Below are 27,689 nucleotides of genomic sequence, written 5' to 3'. Positions count from 1 at the left end.
TCCAACCAGTTTTCAACTGGCTTAACAGTCTAACCTTAATAAGTCAAGGTATATTGCTTCTTTCTTCACGTGCAGATCATTTTGTTATAGAAAGAAGTCAGCTCAGTCAAGCATGGTCTGCCTGTGTTGACTACTTTTATTATCTTCTTGTCCTTCATATGTCTGGAAGTAGACTCCAAGGAACATGTTCCCTGCCTTGTTCAGGACTGAGACAAGGCTGAGCAGCCTGTTATTCTCTTGTTGTTCCTTCTTGCTTTTCTTAAAATAACACAATAACTGCATTTTTCAGCTACTTGGGACCTACTTGAATCGTGTGCATTTTTTCATATATAATGGCCACAGAATCACATCAGCCAACTCTTTTGGCACCCTTGTATGGACCCCATCCAGCCCTCAGTTTTGCTGAGTCCTTAACCAGTTACTTCCCCGCTGCCAGCTGCCAGTCCCATTCCCAAACTTTAGAGGTGCACACAGAGGTCTAGAAACAAGCTTTTCCGTGTTGCCTGTCACTGGGTTGTCCACCCCATTCATCTCTGGACCCACATTTTTCCTGAACTTCCTTTTTCTACTGGCATTGCTTACAGAAGCTCTTCTTGTTTGCCTTTGCAGAACTGGCTAATTCAGATGTAGCTGGCCTTTGACCTTCCTGATGTTAACCCCTAGTGACTGACCAATGTGTTTATACTCCTTCTCTGTTGCCTTTTTAACTAGCAGAACTGCTTTTTGGAGAGGTTGTGTATCTGCAGGTTGAGTGTTTAATAAAGCATGGGGAGGCTGGAAGTGCACAGACGGTGTTCCCATCACTCTCCCTCCAGGGCAGAGGAGTGCCTGCTAAAGATACCATCTTAATATTTACATCATTTCAGTCGCCTGCTTTTAGTACACGTGTAGCAAGTCATGAGAAGCTATTACTTTCCATATCCCTGATGGCTATTTCCAGTATGACAAATTTATCTCACCAGGCACTCTATTACGAGTACGTATTATGTTTGGCTACTGGTGTAAATGTCCATGTTGTTCAGAAGAATCACTCTGGGTCAACATAATACCTTCACAGTTACACTACAGTGTTAACTGCTTTTGAATTCAGTGTAGTTTAAGTGTCGTAAAATTGAAATATAGGAAGTGAACCTGTCTACAGCTTGTTTATTTTTTACTTCAGAGACAAAATAATGGCAGCTGGCCACATTGTGTAAGCTAAAGTTAAGAAAAAGCAGTGCACACATAGTAACTTTCCTGTGTGTTTTTACTGTGGGTGCTGGTGCGTAATGTGGGCTTGTTTATCTGCAAAGCACAGCAGAGTGAGTATGATGTGGCTCTGATGCTGCTACATGGGAAAGAAACTCTGTTGGCTCAGTTGTCCTGTGCTCGATGTCTTCCCCTGAGCAGGATATTGTTGGCCTTTGTTGGAAATGGTGTTTTGGGTTAGAAGGGCATTTGCTGTTCCCCACTGTTGCCACTTTTGTGTTCTTACATCTTTCTCTAGGCTGATACAGAGTTGGTCAATGACTCAATGTCCAGATGGAGATCCGTGACAAGTGGTGTCCCTCAGCGGTCCGTACTGGGGCCAGTGCTGTTAAATATCTTCATCTATGATGTAGACAGCGAGATCGAGTGCACGCTTAGCAGGTTTGCAGATGATACCAAGCTGAGTGGTGCAGTTGTCACACTGGAAGGATGGGATGTCATCCAGAGGGACCTGGACAAGCTGGAGAAGTGGACCTGTGTGAACCTCATCAGGTTCAACAAGGCCAAGTGTACTTGGTCGGGGCAATCTGTGGTTTCAATACAGGATGGAGGAATGATGAGATGAGAATGATGAGTAATCCATAAAGGTGATCAAAGGGCTGGAACACCTCTGCTACGAAGACAGTCTGAGAAAATTGGGGTTGTTCACCCTGGAAAAGAGAAAGCTCCAGAGGGACTAATAACGGCCTTCTAGTGCTTGAAGGTGGTGTACAAGAAAGCTGGAGAGGGACTTGTTACAATGGCATATAGTGATAGGACAAGGGCTATAAATTGGAGAGGAGATTTAGACTAGACTTTAGGAAGAAATTCTTAACAAGGAAGGAGGTGAGGCACTGGAACAGCTTGCCCAGGAAGTTATGGATGCCTTCTCCCTGGAGGTGTTCAAGGCCAGGTTGGATGGGACCTTGGGCAGCCTGATCTAGTGGGAGGTGTCCTTTCCATGGCAGGGGGTTAGAATTGGATGATCTTTAAGGTCCCTTCCAACTCACACCATTCTATGATACTATTGTACTTTTAACTTTCTCTTTCACATATTTAGTTAAAGTAAATGTGTTTTCTAGCACATTTTATTAGTAACTAGAATGTGTCTATATGATGAATAAATAAATAAATAATATTGTGAAAGCATTTTCAAGTCAAACTTTTGGTGCATATATTTGTTTCATAGTGCATTAATGGCAGCACAAATAGACACTCTCTTATTAATTGTATTTCTTATACAAGCTGAAGTGACTTATTCCTGGGCTAGTTTCTACTACCAAAGAATAACAAAAGAATAGTTTACTTTGACCTTAATTCAGTTTACTCAGTGAGACATCAGTGTGCAATATCTGTTGTGCAATTGTATTTCAGAATTATGTTTCTTTTAAGCAGAGATCCCAAAGGTCACAGGAGAGACTTCTTGAAAGATTTTCAATAACAGGTTGTTTGCAAGATGAAATCCCAAATCCATAAATGAATAATGAATAGAGCAGGACTTGGATAAACCACCGGATGCAATCTATCTGGACTTCTGTAAAGCCTTTGACACAGTCCCCCACAACATCCTTCTGTCTAAACTGGAGAGAGATGGATTTGATGGGTGGACTCTTTGGTGGTTGAGAAATTGGTTGGATGGTCATATTCAGAGAGTAATGGTCAATGGCTTGATGTCCAGGTGGAGAGCTATATTTAGACTAGGAACACATTCTTTACAGTGAGGGTGGTGAGGCACTGGAACAAGTTCACTAGGAAAGTTGTGGATGCCCCCTCCCTGGAAGTGTTCAAGGCTAGGTTGGATGGGACCTTGGATGGCCTGATCTAGTGGGAGGTGTCCTTTCCATGGCAGGGGGATTAGAATTAGATGATCTTTAAGGTCCCTACCAACTCATTCTCTGATTCTACGATTCTGTGGATAAATAGCAATAACTTCTAGAAGAGCGTAAGGTAGAAATGTCCTTGTCCAGTTGGAAAAGGAAAAAACAAAAAGTGCAATACTTGAAATCAGAATCAACACCTGAACTGTACAGCTATTTGAGATTTTTGGTTTTGTTCAATATTTCTGTCCGTCCCACCGTGCTTGGACTTTTCTTTTTTTGTTTGCTGGCAACTTTAGTCTCAGTACTTCAGTTACTTCCTGTAGTTATCTGCTCCTCTGTGGAGTTATGGGAGTCCTTTGTTGTTCATGAGGAACTACATCAGTCATCACTTTCTCATGTCATCTTGCATTGCATCAACTTCCTTTTTCAGATTAAATGGATGGGTGTAGCTCTTTACGGAGTCTAGCAGCGCTGTTTGCTGGCTTGTTTTTGGTGGTGGTTGCTCAATAGTAGGTTAAACATTTAAACATAGGAGTTAATTTGTGTTTATCTGTGCCAGTGCAAGGCTTGGGGATCAAGCACTGTTGAGGTATATGGGTGTTTTTACTGTAGTGATCTTGTACCATTATCCTTAAAGTCAAAATTGTAAAGATAGGCATTTTCAGTGGAGCTGGGTAAGGATTAAGAGCATAAACAGGAGAGAGGTGGATTGGAGAGATATAACTGAGAGCATAATTTGTCTTGCCAGCATCCTATAATTGCTAACAATCCCCTACAGAAAGTAAAGGAATTTGGGATTTTTGTTTGCAAGACTGGCAATTAAATTGTTTACGGGGGGGGGGAGTGAGTTTGAAGGAATATTTTATGGAGCATGGAAGCTGCCATTTAGCCAAAAATACCTTATCTTTTCATTCTGAAGCTGCGTTCCAGTTTGAGCAGAACTGAAATTCAGTTGAAATAGGGAAACTGAGACTTTCTCTAGAGCGCTCTTGTATAGTCTTCTCTGCTCTGATTTAGTTACCCACTGGCCTAAGACTCTGCTATCTTAGTTAATACATCAATATTCTTTTAGTAGATCAGTATTGCGCTGTTGCAGCCAATACGTTTTGGTTTAGTTTAAAATCAGAGATGATATTTTATACATTATGTTAGCATACAATTTTTATTAGCATATCAAACTGTGAAAGAGTGATGCATTGCAGTAGAAAGCCAAGTATTTCAAGCTAATTGCTATTCCATTAAGTAGAAATTGTGGTTTCAGCTTAAAGAGTGCAGGGAAATGTTTGGTTAATGAAAAGAACGGTCAGAGTGATAATAACTGTTTGATGTAGTGAAGATGCTGTCTAAAAATACTCGCCTCAGCAGTCAGAACTAAAGGCCCTCAGAAGCAGGTGGTGAAGTGGGACTAGTCCAGCCTTCAGAAGCACTTATGAGATGAGTCCAAAAGGCAGCGCTGCTTGCTGAGGCCCTGTTGCGCTGCTAAAAATAAAGAAAGAAATAAACAGCCACCAAGATAAACATCCAGTAGCAGGTTTCTCTGACCTGACCTGTTCTTTTTGTCTAGAACAAGTAATGTGAGCGAGCAGAAACCACATTAAAGCGCTCTGTTAGAAGGTAGCTGGTAGATGCAGGTGTGATCCAGCAAATTCTTCTGCACCGTGCTGCTGCTGGAGCTGCGTTCTGCTGGTGCACTGCCAGCCTGCATGGGCAAGCAGCTTTTCTCACAGGGAAAATGCTGAGGGCAAGGAATCAAAGCAGGCTGTTTTCTTGTCCACTTTCCTTCCGTCCCGCTCAGCCTCCTACAGTGTTTTGGGCAGGTGTGGAACCATCACTTTTGGGGATGTGCCAATAGATGCAAGTACAGCCACTCAATTTCCTCCTTGATTTCCTCCCACGTCCAGATCCTACGGCTTCTTACTTCCTCCACTGTGGAATCAGAAGGCTTGCAGCTGAAATCAGAGTGGAGGGAGGGAATTCAGCTCCTGCTGCCTGCTAGGGAGATCTCTGTTTGGAAATGCTGAAGGAAAGCTCCTGGGACTCATTTCAACTCACAATGCAATAGCAGTTTTCTTCCCTGTACTTGCCTTCAAAAATGCTTTCAGCAGCTACAATTGATTTCCCGGATGGAGCACTGCAGCACTACAGGGCTTTTTTTGTCAAATTAGAAATATTTACTCCACCGAGCTTTGCACTGGAGATTGTGTTTACTTCTGTCTCCCTCTTTTTCTACCCTGCTCCTGTTTTGTGCCGGCATAGAGAGCTGCTTGCTTTTGGATTTTGCTCTGTTGCTTGAGGTAGCAGATGTGTTTGTGGCTCATTTTACCTTGATGTCTAGAGGCCAGATTTGAACTGGGACTTTTCTGCTCCACAAGGCATGGGGAAGGTGCCTTCATCCCCAGGAAAGCTCAGAGAGGCTGGGAGAAAAATTGTGCTGTTTTTCTCTCTTGTAGAGATGGAGAGTACCACAGGGAGTATTTGAAAGAGTAGAAATTAATCTCAATATCTGAAGTTGCAGTACTATCCTTGGTCATTCCAAAATATCAAGGTGATCTCTCGTGATACATCCCTGAGCTGTGTCACTACTTTGTGTTTTGTCTAGCTGGACCTGTGAAACTCTGAATAAAATAATTAGTAAAACCACATAATTATTTTGGAAGTCAGTGCAAAGAGGGAAGAAGACTTACCAGTCATTCCATATACTCTGTTATGAAGAACTCACTAAAACTCAAAGTGATTGAAAGAGTTGTAGCATATATCAGAGATGCAGTACACAGACCACACTTGTAAAAATAAAAAATGAATCTTAGCAAGTATATAGGCAAGGATATCTACATCTATGTATGCTGGTAAATTTATATGAGCATATTCAGAAAAAAAAGATGGACCTTGTTGAACTTTTTTGTCCAATTTGGGATATAGCCACCAGGAATCATGCATTTTAAAATCTCATTGTGTAGTGCTGGTCCTTGGTCAGTCCTGCTGTGTTTTACTTTTGTTATAGGTAGATACAGATAGCAGTTCTGAAATAAGGTGTCTTCTCAATATCTGTGGATGAAGAAATGGGATTCAAACAGATTTTTAATTAAAAAAATGTTTGGTGTTGCTTCTAGCCTGGGATTTTGATTTTTTTTTTTGCTTAGCTTTTAAAGAGATTATTTATAATCCTTTTCTAATGAGTTTAGATATTTATTTCAGTGATCAGTAGACTCTCTATTCATCCAGTAGTTCTGTGGTTCTGTAGGTCATTTTAATCTTTATTACTTTAGCAGCTCCTGTAAATTTTGCCATAGGAGAATACTTCTCTAGATCTGGACATGGGTGCAAAAATCAAGTACCAGAGTGGCAAGAGCTCTGAACTGTAAGGAATAAATCAGAGAGTGCCTGGCTCTGGCTAATCTTATATAGTGCATGAATAAAAGTATTATAATTTATAAACTTAAGTTCTTGATACTTCAGTTTTAGTAGAGTACATTGCAGTCATTGGCATTGAGCTTCCTGAGAGGAGTGTGAGAACCATCTGCTGTTAACACCATGGCCACCAGGATTTATGAGGTCTCTGTGCTTGTATATAATTCTGGATCGCTCTTTGGCTGGCATAAATCACTTCCACCCTACTGAAATCGATGGAGCAAGGGTAGGTTTTGTAACTTGAAGTTTGGTGCTCTCAGATATCTATGTTTCTACTGGAATATCATGGGGATCTTACTCAGTTGCAGGTTGCGTTCATTTTTTACCTCCTAGGTGACGTGCCTTTAGTACAGGTTATGCTCCTTTATCCCCATTTACATTCACTTTTTTTATAAATTTAAAGCTAATCCATTTTTTTTGCAGCATCTTTTAAATAAGTAAACCATGCAAGTGTTCATCAGCTATTGCATAGAAGACAATCAAGATAGGGATATAGATGCAGAACAAGTGGTGCAGGAATGTAATGCATCAATCTAGGATATGCAAAAAATAGCATGCCTGCTAGGCTAACAGTTCTGTCCAGCAGCAGGAGCAGTCAGGGCACAGCTGTCAAACCGTGGTTGAAACTGGTGCAAAGAGACACCTGTACTTTGAAGGCCACTGCAACTCAAAGCTGAATCTGTTGTCAGAGTAATCATGAGAGTTGCAAAGGCTTTCTTCAGAGATGGCATCAAACCACTTTGGCATCTAATCAGTCATCTTTTCTATTGTTCTAAAACCACTGGAGCATTTTTAAATGAGTGTTTTGAGATTAGCATTTGTGTAAGGATCTCCTGCTAGATTAAAACGGCCTGCAATGCGTTTCTTGAGGAGTTGTGATTTGCAGCTAATGATCAAGAAGTATCACCTCAGGTTGATGTTTTGTTAGTGCTTTTTTATGCATGACCACTGGCTCACTAGGTGGAAGCTCACATTTCACAGCTTCTTTTAGCCAACAGTTATGTCATCGTAAATGAACTTGGCATTCTCCTGAATTTCACTGTCTAATGGCATCAATTGTGTGCCTCATGCACTTCATCACGTGCCTAATCTCAAATCTGGCCTCCTCACTCCAGTGGGGACTGAGGTTTGGACCCTAATGAGTGAGAAGCTGTGAGGAAATGTGGTTCTTCCAGACAATAAATTAGTTTCAGAAAAGAAGCATTTTTCTCTTGAAAACGTTTACCATTTGAGGACTCTGGACTAGACTTTGCACAGCAGTGGTGTAAGTAAATTGACTGGCACCAGATTAAATGATGCACTGAAAGCAAACTGCTGAGCAATAGAGTACAGGTGTGTCTTTGAAAATAGAGTGAAATCGGGTGCTGTTCTCTAGTGGACCTTAGCAGAGAAGGATATGCTCAGGGTGAGCTGCAGTTTGCTTTTGAATAATTCACTCCTCAGTAAAAACAAGTTATTACAAAACGTTGATCCAGAATAATTTTATTATTTATGTGATATGTCACTCCAATAACAATTTAACATAAATGTATTGAGGTTGTTTTTTCTCATGCTCTAGGAAGGAACTAAATCTCCAGCATTTTTCTTAACATTTATAAGCAAAGCTTCCTAATGTAATAATAAATCAACTGAAGTTATCCCTAGTGTGTTTGTGTGATGCTTCATGCCATGAGATTTTATATTTGTTTGGCTTTAACTGTCTTCCAGCTGTCTTCCAGCTATCTTTGCATTGCATTCAGATGAAACTGTTCTCTTAATATTTAGGGAAGAATGCTGTGACTGATACTTATGATTCTGACATGGATAACCCTCCTGTTACCCTTTTGCTTTTCCATCTCTTTTCCTTTTATCTGTTGAATGCTTGCCGCAGGCTGTAATCACAAGCACTTTTAGGTCACCAACTGCTGTGTTTTATCTTTGAACTGTACTTTTTAGCAGTTGGACATAACAACAAACCAGATTTCGGGTTCCAAATGCTGCCGTAATTGGAATATTTAATGATAAGAAAATGCTTTGCTTGTGTCTCATTCCGAGTTCCACCTAATCTGACTAAGCAATCACCAGTTAGTAGGCAGTTCTAAATGAAATATTATTGCTCTATAAAACTGTTTAAATTTGAATAGCCTTTTATTTAAGATGCATAAGCATTTCTCCAGCATTTGGTCTGTTAGGCAAAGTATATGCTGTAAAAGAAGCATTTATTGCTCCCTTGTAAAAGTAAAATATAATATTGGTGAGTAAGCTGGAAGCTTGTAGATATTCTAAAAAGATGACAAGGTAAGATAAGCAGTAGAGCTAAGCTGAAATTGCTCTGGAGGTCTTTCTGAATAGCTGTCAGTTTTATGTTCTCCTAACACAATAATGGGCACTCCCAGGAGGTGGGAGTCTCATGGGATAATTGTTCTTCTGAGGTTTAGATTGGTTTCACTGTGCCTTTTCCACAGATGGGTAAGACTGCTTTATAATTATTTTCCTCCTCTTTGAGTAGATTTTTCTAATGTAGAAATTAATAGAATTAATTTTGTATACATGCACCGTACTTATATTACCTGAATATTAATGAATTTCAAGCAATGTTGAATGCGATCAGATGGCAATAGAAAGTGGCCTGGTTAGCTTTTATCTTACAAATTGGATTTAAGCCTCACTGTGCTTGGCTTTTGCGATGTGTTTCTTTTTAATATTCAGGTCTATTTTCTGCTGTCATAAGCAGGCATATTTACTCTCAGCCTAGCTTACCTTTCACTATCCTTGAAAATAACAAGCACAAGAAGTAAAAGTTTAAAATGAATGTATATTTTATAGTTGTAGAATATTTTTATAGTTCCTAGTGTACAAAGCTGACATATTTGCTCACTGTCTTCTCTGCAAGCATCACATAATATTGATGAAATAAAGCAAAAACTTGGCAAAATATAACTTCGTTTGAGGTGGCTCTCAGGGCAGCTCACTGTCTCAGTCATTAATTACAAACCTCTGATGTTGCAAATAAACCCTCAGGCACACAGCAACTCAGCCTCTGGATTCTCAAGAAAATCTCTGGTTTGGGATGTTTAGCTACTAGGATGATCCCAAGCTTTTCTGTATGATATAATAAATATATAGGAAAATAGGAAAATCTTTTTTTAGAAGTGTTTCATATGTATTGGTGCATTTATGAGATTAAATATCCCTTCTGTCTTGAGTGGTGTCGAGATGGGAGCATTAGCTCATCTTTTTACCCAGCTTTCCTGTCTCCCATGGTGAGAGCAGAACTGCAGAGCAGCTACTAAGACTTGCAATTCTTGCTTGGTACAAACCTTTCCTTTTAGCTTAAAAAAATTTGCATCGTATTGCTTTGGAGGTTTGCTGAATCTTCCCAAAGGAACGGCTTGAATTTGTTTTGTTCTCCTCTTTCTATGTTCTGGAGTGAGATTCATTTAACTGTGCTGACAGTATTGGTCTCCGAGTGTATAGACATGGATTCGTTCTTTGGGAGTTAAAAAATATTTGAACATGAACCTTGTTTTGTTAGATGAAGATTGGTATATTGTCACTGGAAGAAAAGTCTCTGGTTTCCTTACTAGGAAGTAATTGATGGAAAGTATATTTTTTCCATCCGTAGCTATTGAAATTCTGACTCATTTACTGTTTATAGGGGAACCAGTGCTGGGTTACAAAGATCAGCTGCTGATTTTGGCCCACAGAACAAAAAATGAGGATGTTTGATGTCTGAACTTTATAATTTCGAATAGAAATCACAGTAGCAAGCACACTTGATTCCTGATTTTGTATTCAATAGTGATTATTATTTAACTGCTTGATGCTTATAGCAAATATATTTGCTAAGCTTTTTGTTGTGTTTTTTTCCCTTGTGCCTCTGCCATGAAATATTGTGAATATTATTGTGCCAGAAACTTAGCCTTATTCATAATTGATTGACCTTACACAAAGTGTTTTCGTGGAATGAGTCAGAGAGTTTGCTCAAAATTGTGGCATCTGTGTGTATCTTTAAAAATAACTGGCATATCTCTGATAATGCAGAAGCAAAATCCATTTTTACAGCAGGTATTACTGCTTTCACTGTATTTGATTTACTTGTCACGTATTTTTGATAGGAACGGTTGGACTCGATGATCCGGTGGGTCTCTTCCAACCTGGTTATTCTATGATTCTAAGATTCTATATAGAGAAGCTTTATGTGTTCTAAGACACATAAATACAGTGTTCTTGTGTTATAAGCATCTTCAGAATTTGCAAAGTAGGAAATCTGGATATTAGCCAAGCTGCAGTCACATTTTGTGCTTTATACGTCACAGGTGGCTAAATTCTGTCCTCATGCTCAGTGCCACTGGAGGCACTTTTAAATCTGTCCTGTGAGCAGTAGTTTGGATGTGTTTTCCTTTGGAGATTAGAATGTTAGTGAGATATGGGGTTTGCCTCATATGACGTGCCATTATCTTTTTCTAGAGAAAATGCAGTCAACTTTGTAAGTTTCAAAGCTGCAAAGCAAAATTTTCACCTGTCCCCAGGGATGAGGATATTTTGCACAGCCCTGTCACTTAGTTTGATAAAACTTTTAGAAGACCTATGTGTATTTTAAATTTTATAGTGTTTCAAACAAGGTATTTTGCAAATATATGATACTGTAAGAACTCATTATCAACTGTAAAAGTGCCAGGCTGTAGTAAAAAGCTCTTGGAAGAATTACAGGGTTCCACAAGGCAATTAAAATTCCTCCTGACTCAGGAAACAATACGTAAACCATATACTTATGAGGGAAAATAGTCCATGATAGTTTCCTAGCGATTTTAAATACTGGTAGTGACTCTTTTATTGCTAAGATTGAAAGGAAGAAAGTGTTATATAGACCTTTCTAAGACGTAAGAATCTTGTCAGCATAAATATATTATTATGGAATTGAATTTTAAGATGGTCACAGCATCATACAATGGTCAAGACTGGAAGTGACCTCTGTAGATGACCTGGTCCAACACTCCTGCTAAAGCAGCTTCGCCTACAGCAGGTTGCACAGGAACACGTCCAGGCAGGTTTGGAATATCTCCAGAGAAGGAGATTCCATAATCTTCCTGGGCAGCCTGTTCTGGTGCTCCATCACACTCACAATAAATAAGTCTTTCTTCATATTGAAGTGGAACTTCTTTTGTTTCAATTTGTGCCCATTGACCCTTGTCCTGTCCTTGTGCCCTGAAGATAAACACTTCTATTATCTAGATACAAATTAAGAGCTGTAGAAACAGCAGTAACGGAGTGGCGGTTAAATGGTGGATGGTGATACAGTAGAAAATACTTTTCAAGTGTTTGTCCACTTGTAAAACACACTTGAAGAGAAGGTAGGTGCCTCAGTAGTAGCTGACATCAATTAATCAAACCTATTTTTAAGAGATAAATTGAAGATCCAGGAATTTCAATTCACCTAAAATAATAATTCAATTGGCCTTGAATGTAACTGACACGCTTAGATAAAACTGTCCACCAAAGAATATAATTGAAAGAAAAATGTCAGGTTTTGGGGAGTACGCAGGTGCAGTATTGCTTCTTATCCTAGGAGCTCTGTGTGGGAATGATAAATATGCTTTGCAGTTAGGAGGTGTTTTTCCTGTTTTTCATGCTTAAATGTGGAGAGGCAAATATTGCAACAATACTACAGGACTTGTAAAGGAAGCCAAAGAAAGGTCTAATTATTTGCTAAGCTTTCATTCTTTTGCAGGTTATGATGCATGTTGTGGGTGGCAGAGTAGTTCTCACCTCTGACTTAAAACTTAAGTTGTGTTTAGGTTGCAGAGGTCAGTAAGGTCCCCAGTTAGGAGTAGCCCCTGTGCTGAGCACAGCACATTCTGAGATTTTTGGAAGTTACTGATGTGAATTCCCTGAATCACATGGCTTTGCTGAGCGATACGAGTTACAGAGTTTCCACTTGATTCCAAGTCTGCAGTTTTGACCTTTAAAAATATTTCCACTTCTGTGTCAAGGGTGAATGTGGGGCTGGATTTTGGAAGACCAAAGTGATCTCTGAAAAGCTGTTGAACAGCCTCCACAGTCACCTTCAGGACTAGGACCACCTCATACCCTTGAACGGTCAAAAGCAAACCCTTGCGCCCTTTCTTAGAGAAATGATCAAATGACACACATCAAAAGTAACAGTTAGTAAAAGCAATTATTTGGATTTTCCTAAAGGTTAATAAGTTTTCAGGGAACGTGCTAGCTCCTCTGACAAGCCAGATAAACGGGCATCATGTCAATGTGTGAGTGCATTTCTGGAACAGGGAATGTGCTGACACTACTTCAACTTAAATGCTCTAATTGAAATACTTCACAGTGACCCTTTTAACGCTGTTTTTTAGCATTATTGCAGTTGTTTTGGTCGCATGCCTTTTCATACAATGCCTGGACTGCTTAGCTGAGTCCAGGGATCATTGGAGTGTCGCATGGGGAGGGGAGGGGTTGGGATGCAATAAATAAATTACTGGAAATGCATAGCCACATTCTGCATAGTGATAACATTACTTCAGCAGAGCTATTCTCCTATACAGCAACTGGTTATCTGGTGCTGATTTCTAGCCAGGAACTAACTGGTCAATAGTTAGAAGCTAAAGTATGTCTGTGTAAGACAAGAGATCTGCTAATGTGGTGTGATTTAACTCATGTCATGTGTTTATTTCAACCAAAGAAATGTCAGTCTTTCAGAAAGGCAGAGCCCAGATTGTGTCATTCTAGTGTCTTGATACCTCTGGCTTATAGATTAAAAACATGAAAGTATGAAAATAACCATGTTACATTTTAATTACACCTGCATTAGATAAAATAGAGAATGGTACCAAGCACTGAGGCATAATTTTTAGGTACCAGATTAAATTTAATGGCAGCCATTAACTCAAACAGAAGTTTGGCAGTCAAGCATGAAGGAGATATTTTGTAATATTTTCATTGTCTACCTTTCCAGGTTTTAGACACAAACCTTTAATGACTTGCATGATGAAATTCTTCATTGTTGCTCTGTCATCAAAGTGTTTCAAAGCACCTAAATGACAGAGGCTCTTAAATGCTATCCAAACTCATAGGTTCAGTGTGATTCAGCATTAAGAAGAACCTACCTGCCTAGGATTAGGCTGTGTGAGTACCTCTCGACACTCTTAAATCTTACAGATGTCCCAGAAAATATTTAAAACATTGGAAATATTTGCATCAACTCGCTTAGACCCCTGTCAGGTTCTTGGATTTGCTCTCCAGAAGAGCCTGCTTCGTTCAGTTTCTTGGGCCCCACACAGTAGCCATAGGAACGACTGGTCTCCTAATGAGACTTCTAAAACTAGAGTTGTACAAATAATCTTCCCCTTCACACTTCTCCTGTTGATACTGAGAACCCTGCTTATTCCTTCTCTCCATTTCCAAATTTTGAATGATATTTTGAACACTTTTAATTCTCTTTAAATCTGTGCAAAACAGAAAGGTAGATTTTTTAATTAAACGGGATGTCGCTACGATTGGGTGTTCCTAGCTGGCTGAACACCCCCCACCAACTACAGAACATGTCTCCTTAAGCTTTTGTTCTACAAGTTTAGCTGTGGATTCAAAGAATTCAAATCTCCTGGACTCTGTTGGTCTAAGTCGCTTATTTCACAGTGTTATTTTATTTGATATTTGATAACTCTCCTAAATTATTAAATTTACCTAGTTGCATGATCTTTCATCTGCATTTTAGTATGACAGACATGTACATGTGTAAACAAAATTATCCATGGACTGACCACTTGTCTAGTTGTGGAGAGATACTGGTTTGAAATCTGAAGCAAAAGCAGGACAGAGCACAATTTGGAAAAACTGATTCACAGAAGAGATTAAATTAACTACCTTTACAGCAGTGGCTTCTAATAGTAAGTTTATGGTAGGCAAAAGCAAAAGATCCAAAGTAGCTGTAAATTTACATTGTGGTTATTAAAAGCTTACTGTTTCAGTCTAATTGTTGTGTGAGAGAGAACTCCACCCCTTTTGTGAGCATTTCTTGACATTTTAAATTACAGACTATGCTGATTTTTTTAAAAAAATGAGTAGCGTGATGGGATGCACCCATCATCTGAATTAATATACCAATTATAAACTATGTTGCAAATAAACAGTTTGATCATTTCTATTTCCGTGCCTTACACTGGGAGGTGAAGTGTCTCATTAAAACAAGAGCTGAAGTCTCATTCCATATTTTAGCTGTCCATGTAGCGAAGATGAGAAAGTTCAGTGATAAAGCTGGCAACTGCTGGCTCCTCCACAGGCAACTGTGTGTTCTGAATGAAACATTAAACAGAGCTTTTGACACACTGAAATGTTTCAGTAGCTATATCGCTAATTATTAACTGCAAGAGAATTAATTTTGCTTTTCAAAAGAACAGTGACTTTTCAGGATTTAAAGAGAGGCACTCACTTGACAGTATGATTATTTGCAACTTAAAAAATAATAATGCTCTTTAGTGTAAAGTGTAGTCAGATGTGCCTGCAAGGACAGCTACTGGATGTAGTAGAAGTAATCGTAACACCCAAAGGTATCTGCCAAGTGACAGTCAAACGCAGAAAAAAAAGTGCCTATTTAAGATACTTTGCAAAATTACTGCATTTCGAGATGGTTGTGTTTGCTGATAGTATCCTGGGCTACACTAGGAGGAGTGTTGCCAGCAGGGTGAGGGAAGTGATCCTTCCCCTCTGCTCAGCACTGACACAAGTTGCCTAGGGAGGTTGTGAAGTCTCCATCCTTGGAGACAGGTATTCAGAAGCCATCTGGACATAGTTCTGCACGACTGGCTGTAGGTGTCCCTGCTTGAGTAGGGGGGTTGGACTAGATAACCTCCAGAAGTGCCTTCTCACCTCAACCGTTCTGTGATTCTGTGATGTCCGTCCCCATTACAGTCAATTATATAATATAATTCTAGCAATATGAAGAAAATATAAGAAAAATATATGTACCTAAAGAGTACAAACTGTTCATCTTTCACATAGGCTTTTACTCAACAGTTATATGTTATTGTTATACATATAATTACATCTATAAAAATAAGAAAAATATTTTTATTGATATATGCTAACTTAATATAAAACTGAAATATGTTTTTAAAGGAAATATACAAGAAGCATTAAAATACAAATAATTATTAGTCTTGGTCCTGAAAATTACAGTAGAAGATGAAAAAAATATTAACTCGACCTGTTCATCTGGTGAATCATTTACTTGCACACTGCCAGTAAGCCAGGGACTTCCAAATTGGGTCTTCCTCACACACAAGTGTTTTTTCATGCACACACAAGTCATAGTTTTAACATCAATTGTTACAGGAAAAGAAGTCTGAACTTGAGACTAAGGCAGTTCTTCCAAGGTGAACTTCAGTATATTTTTTATAATCCTGTAGTAAGGACAAAGGCCAAAACCAAAAATGTCTTCTCCTCTTTCATGGTGGCTATGAAGAAATTAGCAGAGAATCATGGTCATCCACTGGTAGCTGTCTTGCCACTGGTCTGTGTAACTCTTTACTACAGTAGGAATCGTAAATACTTTTTAGAATATCTAGGACTGGGCATGACTATAGCTACAGCATGGATATTGGTTACTGTTCCCCTTATAATTAGAAATGCCACTTGTAAGTCAAATATTTGATTCATGTGACGTGATTTGTGATCTTTCCTGTAAAAATAAAGTTTTCTCTTTCCAGTGCATTACCAGTCTTGGTAGTCAAAAGAATCAAAATTTTAGTTTAATCAGCATCTTATTAGTCCCGTTCCCAGTGCTGGTAGCACAAACCCACAGCTATTGGCATTACATCATCGTCTTCATAAAGTACTAGGAAGTAGTAAAAATCAATTGAGTCATTCCAATATCTTTCACAACTATGTCCAGAAAAGCGTCACCTTTGGTACAGAGCCAGGCATGGAGAAGAGCAAGGTTTGAAGTCCATGTTACTTACTGTATAATTAATTTAAGCCTATTTCTCAGAAACTGCTTAAGAATGCCTCTGAGTAAAGTATTAAACCATTTACCACCTGTCATTTACAGAAATAGAGTGCTGTCTTTATGTTTCCTTAAAAGAAAACTTACATAGTTTTACTTTCATCTGTCTGCTTAAAGCTTTGCCAGCTTTTCAGTACTCCCTATACTGTAGTCTTTTTACACTTATGCAGCTTGACAGTGCTCCATCAGCTCTATGAAAATATTTTATTCCTAAGATGCTTTTCATCCTCTCTTCCTTGTGAACAGTAAGCAAATTAGGTGGAGAACTAACTTGCTTTTCCTTACTCCTGCTTTCCAGTCCCACAGTATCATATTTGGTTTGACAATTTTCTCCAGTATCTTTTCGTGTCAATTATGCATGCAGTGAGAAACCTTCTGGTAGCTGTAATTTTCCCCAGGAGTCAGCATTTGCTATTCCTTTTGCCTTTCTGTTTAGCATACAACTAACTTCTAGTTATTTTTTTAGGTCTAATAACTATTAACCTTCTCAACTGGAATGTTTCTAAGCTTTTGCTTACCATTATTGCCTGTAATGTTATTCATCTCTCCTACTTTTTTTGCTGTACAAAGTTCCACACGATATGTTTTGTCTCTGTACATTCAAATGGTTCCATAATAAAGAAGTTATTAATCAGTGGTCTGCTCTTCTTCCATTCACATGTTCTTTACTTGTGGATGCCTTCTAAGCTTTCCAGCGAGTACTCCTTAGCTTTTCCAATTTTGCTAAGGTCATTTCTGATACAGCATTAGTAAGACTCAAAATAATAAAAAATACCTAAACTCTCTGGATTCAGAAAGGTGTATCCTAGCTAGCTCTGTGACATTTTGTTGAGTTTTTCAAAACTGATACTCGTCTTATGCTCTGACAACTGCCTTCAACATTAGCTGGCTCAGTTTCTGAACTTAGAGAAGAAGTCACTTTTAAAACCATGAACCTTTCAAGAAAACAGCACTAGGAGAGATTCTGTCTTGTCATCTATGTCAGTGAATACTTTTTCCCATGCTGCTGGTCACGGTTGTGGTTTGCGTTATGGTCAAAGTTTATATTAGGAATATCATTTAGTGAGAGCTTAATGTGGGGCAGTTGTGATTTGTGTGAAGTCTGATTGATTGACAGATTTTTACTAAGTGGCTCAAAACTAAGGTCTGTGGTCCTTGCTGAGACCATTACCAGAAGTGAAGGCAGAAGCAGTGGGAGTTGAGGGCATCACATACTATCTGAGCTAATGACCCAAACTGGTATTGGCATCTTATGTGAACCTACTGTGTTAAGTCTAATGATGGAGAGTGGACCATGATTAAAAGAGTAGAGCTACCTTATAATAAAAGAGCACTAATTAAAAAAAGAAGCAGAACAGATATCTCAAAAAAGAGCAAATAGTAATAACCCAGGATTTATCTTATTTGACCATTGATTTAAGAAGAGCTGAAGTTTAGTCTAATCTAGTCATCCAGGATGGGGGTCAGTATATTTCAGATGTGGTGATAGTTGTGCTAAGGCTAATTTCCACACCAACAGCTGTGTAGAATAGCATCTTGAGCTATATACAGCCCATGTCTAGATAGGGGCTTAGTGCTCTCCTTCCAAAGAGGATGCAAGAGGTCTATACCTGGGCTTCATTAAACATCTCCCTGATCTTTAAGCATGACCTCTGTCTCCAGGTTGTATTTAAATTAATTGTTCTTTATTTCCCTCCAAAGAGATGCCATCAAATGTTATGCCTGATAGCTTGACAATAAACAGTGTTAATGCTGTCACCTATAAGGAGTTTTGTTCCCTGTGGTTTAGGGACATGTTATCAGCTGAGGAGATCACATTGAATGTTACAGAGCCTTGTAAGAGCAAACGTGGAGCCAGCGATGGGTGGTTTTCCTCCGAGTGTGCTGCCCTTAAGAATTATTTTACCTATTGAGGAATGGTTCTTTCTGCTCTTTCCTGGGCTGACAGATTCATAACCGTGACAAATCTAACGTAATCATCGGGAGTTTTGTTTTATGACTGTCTCCTGGATGATTGTTTGCCACCTAGGCTGCAGTGTTTCCGCACCATCAGTCTGTCTCAAGCTAATGAAGCACTTTATGGCCACTTGTAGATCAGCTTTCACTGTTCAATTTACTGTGCTCTTTCTAATTAATTTGAAAGACCAAAGCAACAACTGATACTTGTCGAGTGTTCATTGTTTCTCCCACTATTACTTCCTTTTCTAAAGTCACAAGTATAAATAATCACGTATTTGCCTAACTTCAATATTTCTCCTGTTGGGGAAAGTAAATTAAGTTAACAAGCAAATTAAGAAATTCTCTTGCAGTAGTGCTGAAGCATGACAGAGAAATTTAATACACAGTATTATGGTGTTATGGTAGACTATATGAGGAGCAACAGATGTACAGGGAAAAATTTAGTAATATACTATTGTGATATGAGAGGAGAAAAAAATAGTCAACTATTGCATGAATAAATTTCACTGGTCTTACGAATAGCTTCATATAATATAAAATAATCCTTCTGTATAATGAACTTGCAAGCTAATTACTGTTGGATTGCCCCAGCATAGTATAACTCTGTCAGTCTGGGAGCATGTTGAATTTTGCCAAAGTTACGAAGTGGATACAATTAAAACTGGAAGTAAATGGGTTTCCCAATCAATATATCTGCAGATTGTTGCAGGGTATTATTTCAGGTAGTAACCGTGATCGTTAATAGATCTACCCTTCTTTAAAATACAATGGAATTAAAAGTGGCAGATGGCAGTTAATGATTAAGTTTTTTAATAAACAAATTTTTGCAGGGATATGTTTAAAGTGGTTGTGTGTATATAAATAGACAGGGAGCATGAGCTCTGCAACTATAATTGAATCACATTAGCATAACTTAAGTAGAAGATCAGTAAATGCCAAACATCTTCATTAACTTGCACAGTAATCCGAGGTTAATGACATACTCCTGTAAACGACTCTTCAAAGTGTTTGGCAACATGGTAGTTTAGAGCCAAACTAGTACCTGGCACCCCACCCTTGTGGCTGGTGTATGGTAACTTATTTAACTGCTGCTGCTCAAGCTTGGCCTCTGCCAGGATTTCTTGAGGCTGAAGCAACAGCCTTTCTTGAAGAGAGCTGGAAACTGCCCTGTGGAGTGGGAATGTGTGCTTTCTGTGCCCTCCAGTTGCACCAGTCTGCCTCCCAGCCTGGAGAGTCCTTTACTCCCTGGGCTCTTAACATGGAGAGGGGGGCTCAGGCTCTACAGACTTAAACTTTTAAACAGAGAAGCTCAGCTCCCTCTGCCAAAAGCTTGCGCAGCAGTATTATGTAACTCTCAAACTCACAGAAGATACCAACTCTTTTTGTACCCCTTCAGCTGATAAGGGCAAAAATAGTCTTGTTTCCAATTTCAGGTTTTGCAGTCTTTCCTCTTCTAAATTTTGATTATTATTTTTGCTGATGCAGTTTCTGGAAAATGTGCCAATTACATATCCTAGTCAGTTGAAGAAGTATATTTTAATCTTGTTGTTGGAACTGTCAGCTCTGTGCATGAGAGTCCAGCCTGAGCTCTGCATCATTTTAGCTGAGGTGTGTATTATTAATTGATGCTCACTCTAAAATCTTAATAACGGGGTTAGAAGCCCGACTGAAAAGCGGTAGTGATTAGTCGGTTTATCATGCCAAGTAAAGTAAATAATGTAGTTACCAGTCTAGTTAATTATTTTAAAAATACTGGTGAGTCAGGAAACCGTATGCAAATTGGTAAGAAATTAAATGCTGTTACATTTGAATAATTTGGAAGAAGCACGTTGGATCCACAAGTGGTTGAAATTTATATTCTTCTCTCACATAGGAAGCTCTACTGTAAATTAGCTAGCATCTCTCTTGGGAAAGAAATGTGAATTTTGCTGACAGTCTGAGGTCTCTCAGCAGAAAAATGCATGCTGACAGTCTGACCCAGTGGCCAATTGACTGATTTCTTTCTCCCTTTCTACTTCTATTTCAGATGCTGAGGAATACCAGCCTCCAATATGGAAATCATACTGTGAGTATACCAGAAATTTGAATAGTCTTAGTACCTTACCAAGGTGTTATTGTTAGGTCTTTGTCCTTTCTTTGTTAAGGAAAAAGATGTAAATGTACTAAGTGCTTGTACAAATTTCTGTATGGCACAAGAGTGAAACCTGAACTTCTGTAGTTCTCTGTGGAGCCAGCACAGCGGGGTTCTGAGTGTCAGACTCTCTGTGTTGCCTTACAAGCATGCAAATCCTGCATTTCATGGTTTCTCTGCTGAAGTTTTCAGGAAGGATTCCAGATGTAGAGGTTAATGCTTCATGTGTTTACTAAAGGTCAGGCTTAAGTATACTTGTCTTTTTATATGGGTCACCAAATCACTTTTAAGTTAATAATATTTTTGATCCTTAGCAATAGAAGCTGATTTTTGAAGTGGTGGTTTGGAAGTTGGAGACACTATTATCAGCTCTTTGAACCTTCCTGTCTACCTTTAGAAAAATAATTTGCATACAGTGCAATGCTGGAGTGCATATTTTATGCTCTTTTTGCCTTGTTCCAAATGTATTTTTTAACAAAGTAGCACAGACCTAAAGACAAAATATTGGCTTTTAAAACTCTTACTAAAAGTGGCCTTCAAATTTAATCATTTTTTAAAAAAACCTTACTAGAATTTTAATGAAATTGTACCTTTAGTTGTGGGATTTTATTTTTTTTTCTACTTGCAGATACAGAACTATCCTAAGCAAAATGCTCCCTTTTATAGCGGCAACTTCAAATTCAGTACAATGCCATTACCAAAAAGGAACTACAGAAAGACAAGGATCACAGTAGTTACATGCATGTGCATGTATCATTTTAAAGACTTGAAAAAACTTTTTGACTTAACTTATACAGACATTAAACTACCCTGCTGACTTCAAAGACATCACCTTGATGGTACCTGAGAATGACATTCTGCCTCAGAATAGACTGGGATTTTTTCAACCAAAATTCGAATATGCCATTAAACTACAAAAATTGCTTCTCCAGTCGCTGTTGTGCTAGCGACTTTTTCTTTGTTGTTGCAGTATTTTGAATGCATAAGAAAAAAAACTCCTTAGAAGTGAGCAGGAGTATATTGATTTGAGTTGGACCATTCCACTGTTTTTTGCTGGGTATTTGGAAAGAAGCCGACACTTGAGCATTTTTTTAGAAGAGAAACCTGTCTTACTGAAAACCAATGGAAAAGCTCCCATTGACTCTAATGAGATCAGGATCTGAAATAACAGATTTTTTTCCTTTTGGCAGTGAGAAAGTTTTAATTAAAAAGCCAGCGAATGAGAACATGCCTTTACTTAACTTCTCTTAGTTGCCCCACTGGTGCAGCAGGTAGATCAGTGCATGCGGTGAAAATGTTTAGTTACTTCTTCCTGATAGCTTTCACGTAGTCCAAGGAAACTTTTTTAAAAATTAAAAAAAACCTAGAACGAACAAACCGAATATGAATATATCATTGCCTATTCAGATATACATAGGGTGCCAGTATTGTAGTATTCACAAAGTCATGGCCTCAGTATGTGAACACTATGCATGAATGACCTTGGAAAAAATTAGACAGCTCCAAAATGCAGATAACAGTTTCAAGATTACAGAGCTTTACAGCTGAGACTGCTTAGTCTCAGACATAACATTTTTCATTGCAATGTTAGGTGAAGTACGCTTATTTACTTTGCTAGAAAAATCCCAGTCTGGTAAGTTAATTGTAGAGGTTATGTCCAATGATAGCATTAATTACGATGCAATCTACTGCTGTGTCTCGTCACAGTTTTAAAGGAGTTGCATATATTTTACTCTTAGCAGTTTTCTTTTACTGCCCAACTAACAGTTATTTTCAATATATTTTAGCTAATAACTTAGGTTTTAAGTTTGCTGACATATTATTAAGATCCTTTGTGTACAGTTTTGATTGCTTTTTAAGCCCTCTAATACATTTAGGTGCACTATGTTGCCTTTTCTTGACTTAATGATCCAGACTTCAATCCTTCTAGCTTCTCAACAAAGGCAGACTTTCCTGTTTATGCAGGAGAAGTATTCAAATAAACAGTGTTGCACATATCCACAGGCAAATGCCAGTCAAAGTGGAACAGCTCTCAGTATACAAGCCTTACTCTTTGGTATAATGTACAAGCTTGTTTCAGCTGTATTTAGAAAAGATGGACACTTCTAATGCAGAAGATCCTCACTTGCTTATGAATAATTGTTAGAAGGGATGTAGGATTTATTGCAACATTTTTCAGACTTTTTTCTGATAGCCCTGGGACACCAAGAGTAAAATAAATAGCAAGAATAATTTCGTATCACAAGGAAGGAACTTGGGGAGAAAAAGTCTGGAAAGTTACTAGCAGTCAGCAGTCTCTGTGCAGTGGGTTTGATTGCATTTAAATCCAACTAACAGATCAACAAATAAATATACAGCAACAAGTTTCTTTTTGTAGTCTGCTGTATGTTAGGAATATTATACAAAATGGCATTTTGCCTTTTTGCCATCAGGAGGTAGGAAAGGAGAGAAAAGAAGGTAAGAATCACAGGCACGTGGGTTGGCAGGGAGTTGTGGGGCGAGCTGATCTGGCTTCCCACTTGTAGCATGATTGTTGTCGGCTCTTGAGCAGAACAGCCTTGGCTTTGTTTAGCTGCATCCTGAAAACCTTCAAGGATGGAGCCTTTGCCACCTTTGCAGGTAACCTGCTCCAGTGCTGTGCTGCCCTCTTTGTGCACAACCAATGATCTTAACCTGCTTCATGGGACAAGCAGGCAATGTGTTTGCCTGCTGAAACAGTGTAGTAATTTTTGGCTTGCAGCTACTGAGATTATGTGCTTGAGTTTTGAAAAGATATAAAATCACCCTTCTCCTTTTCCTACCATTGAGATTGGCATGTGCTAAGCAATTCTAATATCGATGCTACTTCAGTGTTTATTTGCATTATGTAAGATCAATATGCTGCTGTGAAGCAATGTGGTAAGATGCAGAGCATCAGCTGATGCCATGCTTCAGCTCCTCATGAAGTTCCCTTGCTTTCTCCCCTTCAGCAAATAATAAGCACAGTGTCTGAGACTCAGTTTTGTTAGAAATTAAGGCCTTATTTCAGCCAGGCACTTAGGTTCCTAATTAAGCATGTGAATAATTCTGCAGAAATAGGACAGCTCATATTGTTCAAGCTCAGCACATGGATAAGTGCCTGACTGACGTGAGATTGTGGAGGTAAAACTCAGAAACTCAATGAAACATTGTCAGAGAGAAGGCAGTGTGTTTCTCCGCTATTTTCTAAAAGCGACAATAGGAATTTTTCCTTTCTGCTGGAGCATCACTGAACAGTAGCCATAGGTGAGTTAAAGGAGAAAGCTTGATTTCCTGACACACAGCAGAATGAAAAAATTATGCAAAATTGGTGATAGTTCTTTGGCAGGAGAGGAGTAAGTGTTCATGTTTGCATGTCACCCCTTTGTTACTTAGACGGCTCAGATTTCAGAATTAGACATTTTTTTCTAAAACATATTGTGGAGTTTCCGTTATTTACCCCATGAGACAAGACTGGTCCTCTTGCAGGAGCAGAAGAGAGATATGTATTCTACCTGATTACTTTACATCTCAAAGAAATATTCCCCTAGAAAGTAAATAATAGATTTAAGTTTTAATTTATAAGTGTATAAGTTCCCGTGTGACTTTGATGCTGTGAATGCTGGCAAACTGACTTATGAAACTGCTAATGATGTTCAAGAGCCAATTGTAAGCTACTGCATTTTTCTATTGCAGCACTGCATTTCAGTCCCATATTTAGTGTGTTATTACTGTGCATATTATTTGCATCTGATACTGGCTAAAAACCTACTCCTAGTCTGATCCTGTTCTCTAAGCAGGTATAATACATTTTCTTTTTGTGTGCAGTTGACTTTTTATAAGATTCATTTTCCCAAGACTAAAATAATTAATGCATCATCATGTTCAAGTGTCATCTTTTTTATAATCAAAACGGGTTTGTCACCAACTTGCCTGTCAGTTCTGAATGCTGGAGCAGACTGGGTCAGATGTCTATCACTTCTTACCACTGTATTAAATAAGTGTGATTTTCTTTTATGTCAGTTAATCATATCCTTATACATTGGATTCTGTTTTAAGATTTTTAGAGATGGAAGAGGGAAAAATGAGGCAGAAATGTAGGGCTTGTTTGTCATTTAAGTGAGGGGCATGTGCTTTCTGAACTCCTGACCATTCCCTGGACTCTACTGAGGTTTCAGCAATGTCAGCTGGAGCCTGAGTGCCCACACTTTGGAAAAAAAGTATATAATGAAATTGGGCAGAGCTGCAGGATGTTCAGCACTTCTGAAAATGAGGTCACTTAATGAGGTGTCTACGCTCATTGGAACTTAGCTTGAGGGCATGTTTTTGTCAAGTCACCTTAGCCATAATATTGCACTTGTATTCATAGGCTATTAGAAGGCTTTCATATAGCAATCATTTGAAGCAGAAACAGGAGAGAACGTTTCTAGAGAAGAGCACAGCTTTTAGTAGGGTCACTCTTATTTTGCTCCTTAATACCTTTGTCTGTGAGATACTGCCTTTTCCTAGTTTTTCATTTACCTGGCCTTTCACTGTTGTTTTACCTCCTCCACCCTTGCCTTGCTGTGTGTCTTTTCTGGGTATCCTTTGCTGCCGTGTGCTTATCTTTTCTCTGTTGTTTTTCTCCCACTGAACTGCTTGGCTTGCCTTACCACGATGCTAGTGGTGGTTCTCTGTCCTTTCTTGCTGTTCCCAATCTGTCTTCTCTCCCTCCGTCTAATGATTCTGCATCTCTCCCTGGTAGTTCTATGGGTTGTCCTTCTGTCATTTTAATGTCGTTCTATTTAAAGCTAATATGGCCAAATCTGAATTCTTTATCTTTCCCAGGAAACCATTTCCCATTCATGATGTTTTCTGAGATTACCACTGTTCACAAGCTCAATCATGCTCGTTACTTGGGGCCATTTTCTCGTCCTGCACATTTAAGGCAGCATATAATTTGTTATTATTATTTATTTGTATAGTAATAATCTTCGTACATCTTCCTCTGATGTAGTTCTAAATTAGATATCTTTCGCAGTTCAGATTATTGTGCAGATTAATTACGCATGCCTCTCTGAGAATGACAGCAACCTTTTCCAGTCTATTCAAAACACAGTTGTTAAGATGATTTGTCTTCCTTGCATTCATCGTGAATCCCTGTACTGATTCATCCTACTGCATCCTATCAGCATCCAGTTTTTTTGTCTTTGCTTTCAAGTCTTTCATGTATCTGCCCTGTCCTATTAGTCATTCATTCGTTTGTTTTGTGAAATGCTGACTCTTCTCCCCACTCTTGCTTCTCCAGTGGTACCAGCCTCAGAGATCCTTCTGGTCATTTCAGAGAGCTTTTGCTTTTCTCATTTCTTATAAATGCGGCATATCACAGGATAGGCTTCATATGTATTCTTCAGATCAACTTGTTTTACACCACAGCTGTCAAGGCTATCTTAGAAACAGCTTCACTAGCTTAATCTGCTGTGTCAGTTAATACTTAACAGGTTTGATTATGGAAAAATAGGATTTTTATGAAGCATGATTTTTCAATTAAAATTTAATTGAATAAATTAGAAAAACAGATCCTTCGATATGTCATCCAGAGGACCTGGACAAGTTGGACAAGTGAGCCCACATGAACCTCATGAGGTTCAACAAGGCTAAGTGCAAGGTTCTGCACCTGGGTCGGGGCAATCTGGGGTTTCAATACAGGATGGGGGATGATGTGATTGAGAGCAGCCCTGGGGAGAAGGACTTGGAGGTGCTGATTGATGAGAAGCTTGACGTGACACAACTGCTGAGTGAGCCAACTAGGGAAGGTGCCCCGCTGGACCTCCTGTTTGTGAACAGAGAAGGCCTTGTGGGAGATGTGATGGCTGGAGGACACCTGGGGCATAGTGATCACAAGATGATAGGATTCTCAGTTCTAGGAGAAGCAAGGCAGGGGTCAGTAGAATGGCTACCTTGGACTTCTGGAGGGCAGACTTTGGACTGTTCAGAAGGCTGGTTGATAAAGTTCCATGGGAGACAGTCCTTAAGGGCAAAGGAGCCCAAGAGGACTGGATTCTCTTTAGGAAGGAAGTCCTGGTGGTGCAAGAGCCATCCCTGTGTGCCAGAAAGTGAGCCAGTGGAGGAGAAAACCAGCTTGGCTGAGCAGAGAGATCTGGGTGGATATCAGAAAAAGAGGAAAGTATATGAGCTTCGGAAGAAGGGGCAGGCATCTTGGGAGGACTACAGGGATGAAGTGAGATCACGTAGAGAGAAAATCAGAAGGGCTAGAGCCCAACTAGAACTTAGACTGGCCAATTCTGCTCCACTCCTGTGAGAACCCACCTGGAGTACCGTGTCCAGTTTTGGAATCCTCAACATAAGAAGGATATGGAACTGTTGAAATGGGTCCAAAGGAAGGCGACAGAGATGATTAGAGAGCTGGTGCACCTGTTCTGTAAGGACAGGCTGAGAGAGTTGGAGCTGTTTAGCCTGTAGAAGAGAAGGCTTCGTGGAGACCTTATAGTGGTCTTCCAGTACTTGAAGGGGCCTACAAGAAACCTGGGAGAGGAATTTTTACAAGGGCATGTAGTGATAGGACAAGGGGGAATGGCTTTAAATAGGAAGAGGGAAAATTTAGATTAGACATTAGGAAGAAACGAGGGTGGTGAGGCACTGGAACAGGTTGCCTAGGGAAGTTGTGGCTGCCCCATCCCTGGAGGTGTTCAAGGCCAGGTTGGATGGGGCCTTGGGCAGCCTGGTCTAGTGGGAGGTGTCATTGCCCATGGCAGAGGGGTTGGAATTAGATGATCTTTAAGGTCCCCTCCAACCCAAACCATTCAATGATTGTATTATTAAAACTGATAGGTAATATAAGAAATCATAAACTCCATTTCTGTGCCCTTCCAAGGACCTAGTGATGAAGGTTTGGTTGGAGAAAGGAGAGACTATGGCTTCTTCCCCTTTGACATTTAGCAGAGACCTTTGCCCCAAAGCTTTCACATCCACTGAGTGGCAGACTTTGGTGCAAGCCGAGGACTTTCCCACTTGTCAGGATTCATTGCTCGTAGCTTCATTTAAAGAGAAGGTGCTGAAAAATAACACCTACCGTTTCAATTCACTTTCTGCAACAGAGCTCCTGTGTTTTTCAAACCTATAGGTATTTATATTCCTCTCCTAATCTACCACCTTTTGG

The 27,689-nt window shown here is 39.2% G+C and overlaps 1 protein-coding gene across 1 annotated transcript in view; it reads left to right on the top strand.

Annotated features, from left to right (window-relative positions):
* CHN2 (chimerin 2) overlaps positions 1 to 27,689 on the top strand; it is a 167,618-nt gene that overhangs the window by 49,276 nt on the left and 90,653 nt on the right. The window contains exon 2 of the mRNA XM_069860208.1: positions 20,429 to 20,467. Within this exon, the coding sequence (XP_069716309.1) occupies positions 20,429 to 20,467 (39 nt within the window). The remainder of the gene's footprint in view (positions 1 to 20,428; positions 20,468 to 27,689) is intronic.

This window comes from Phaenicophaeus curvirostris, chromosome 6 (assembly GCF_032191515.1).
Source record: "Phaenicophaeus curvirostris isolate KB17595 chromosome 6, BPBGC_Pcur_1.0, whole genome shotgun sequence".
NCBI lineage: Eukaryota > Metazoa > Chordata > Aves > Cuculiformes > Cuculidae > Phaenicophaeus > Phaenicophaeus curvirostris.
This window is presented reverse-complemented; position numbering and strand designations above follow the sequence as displayed.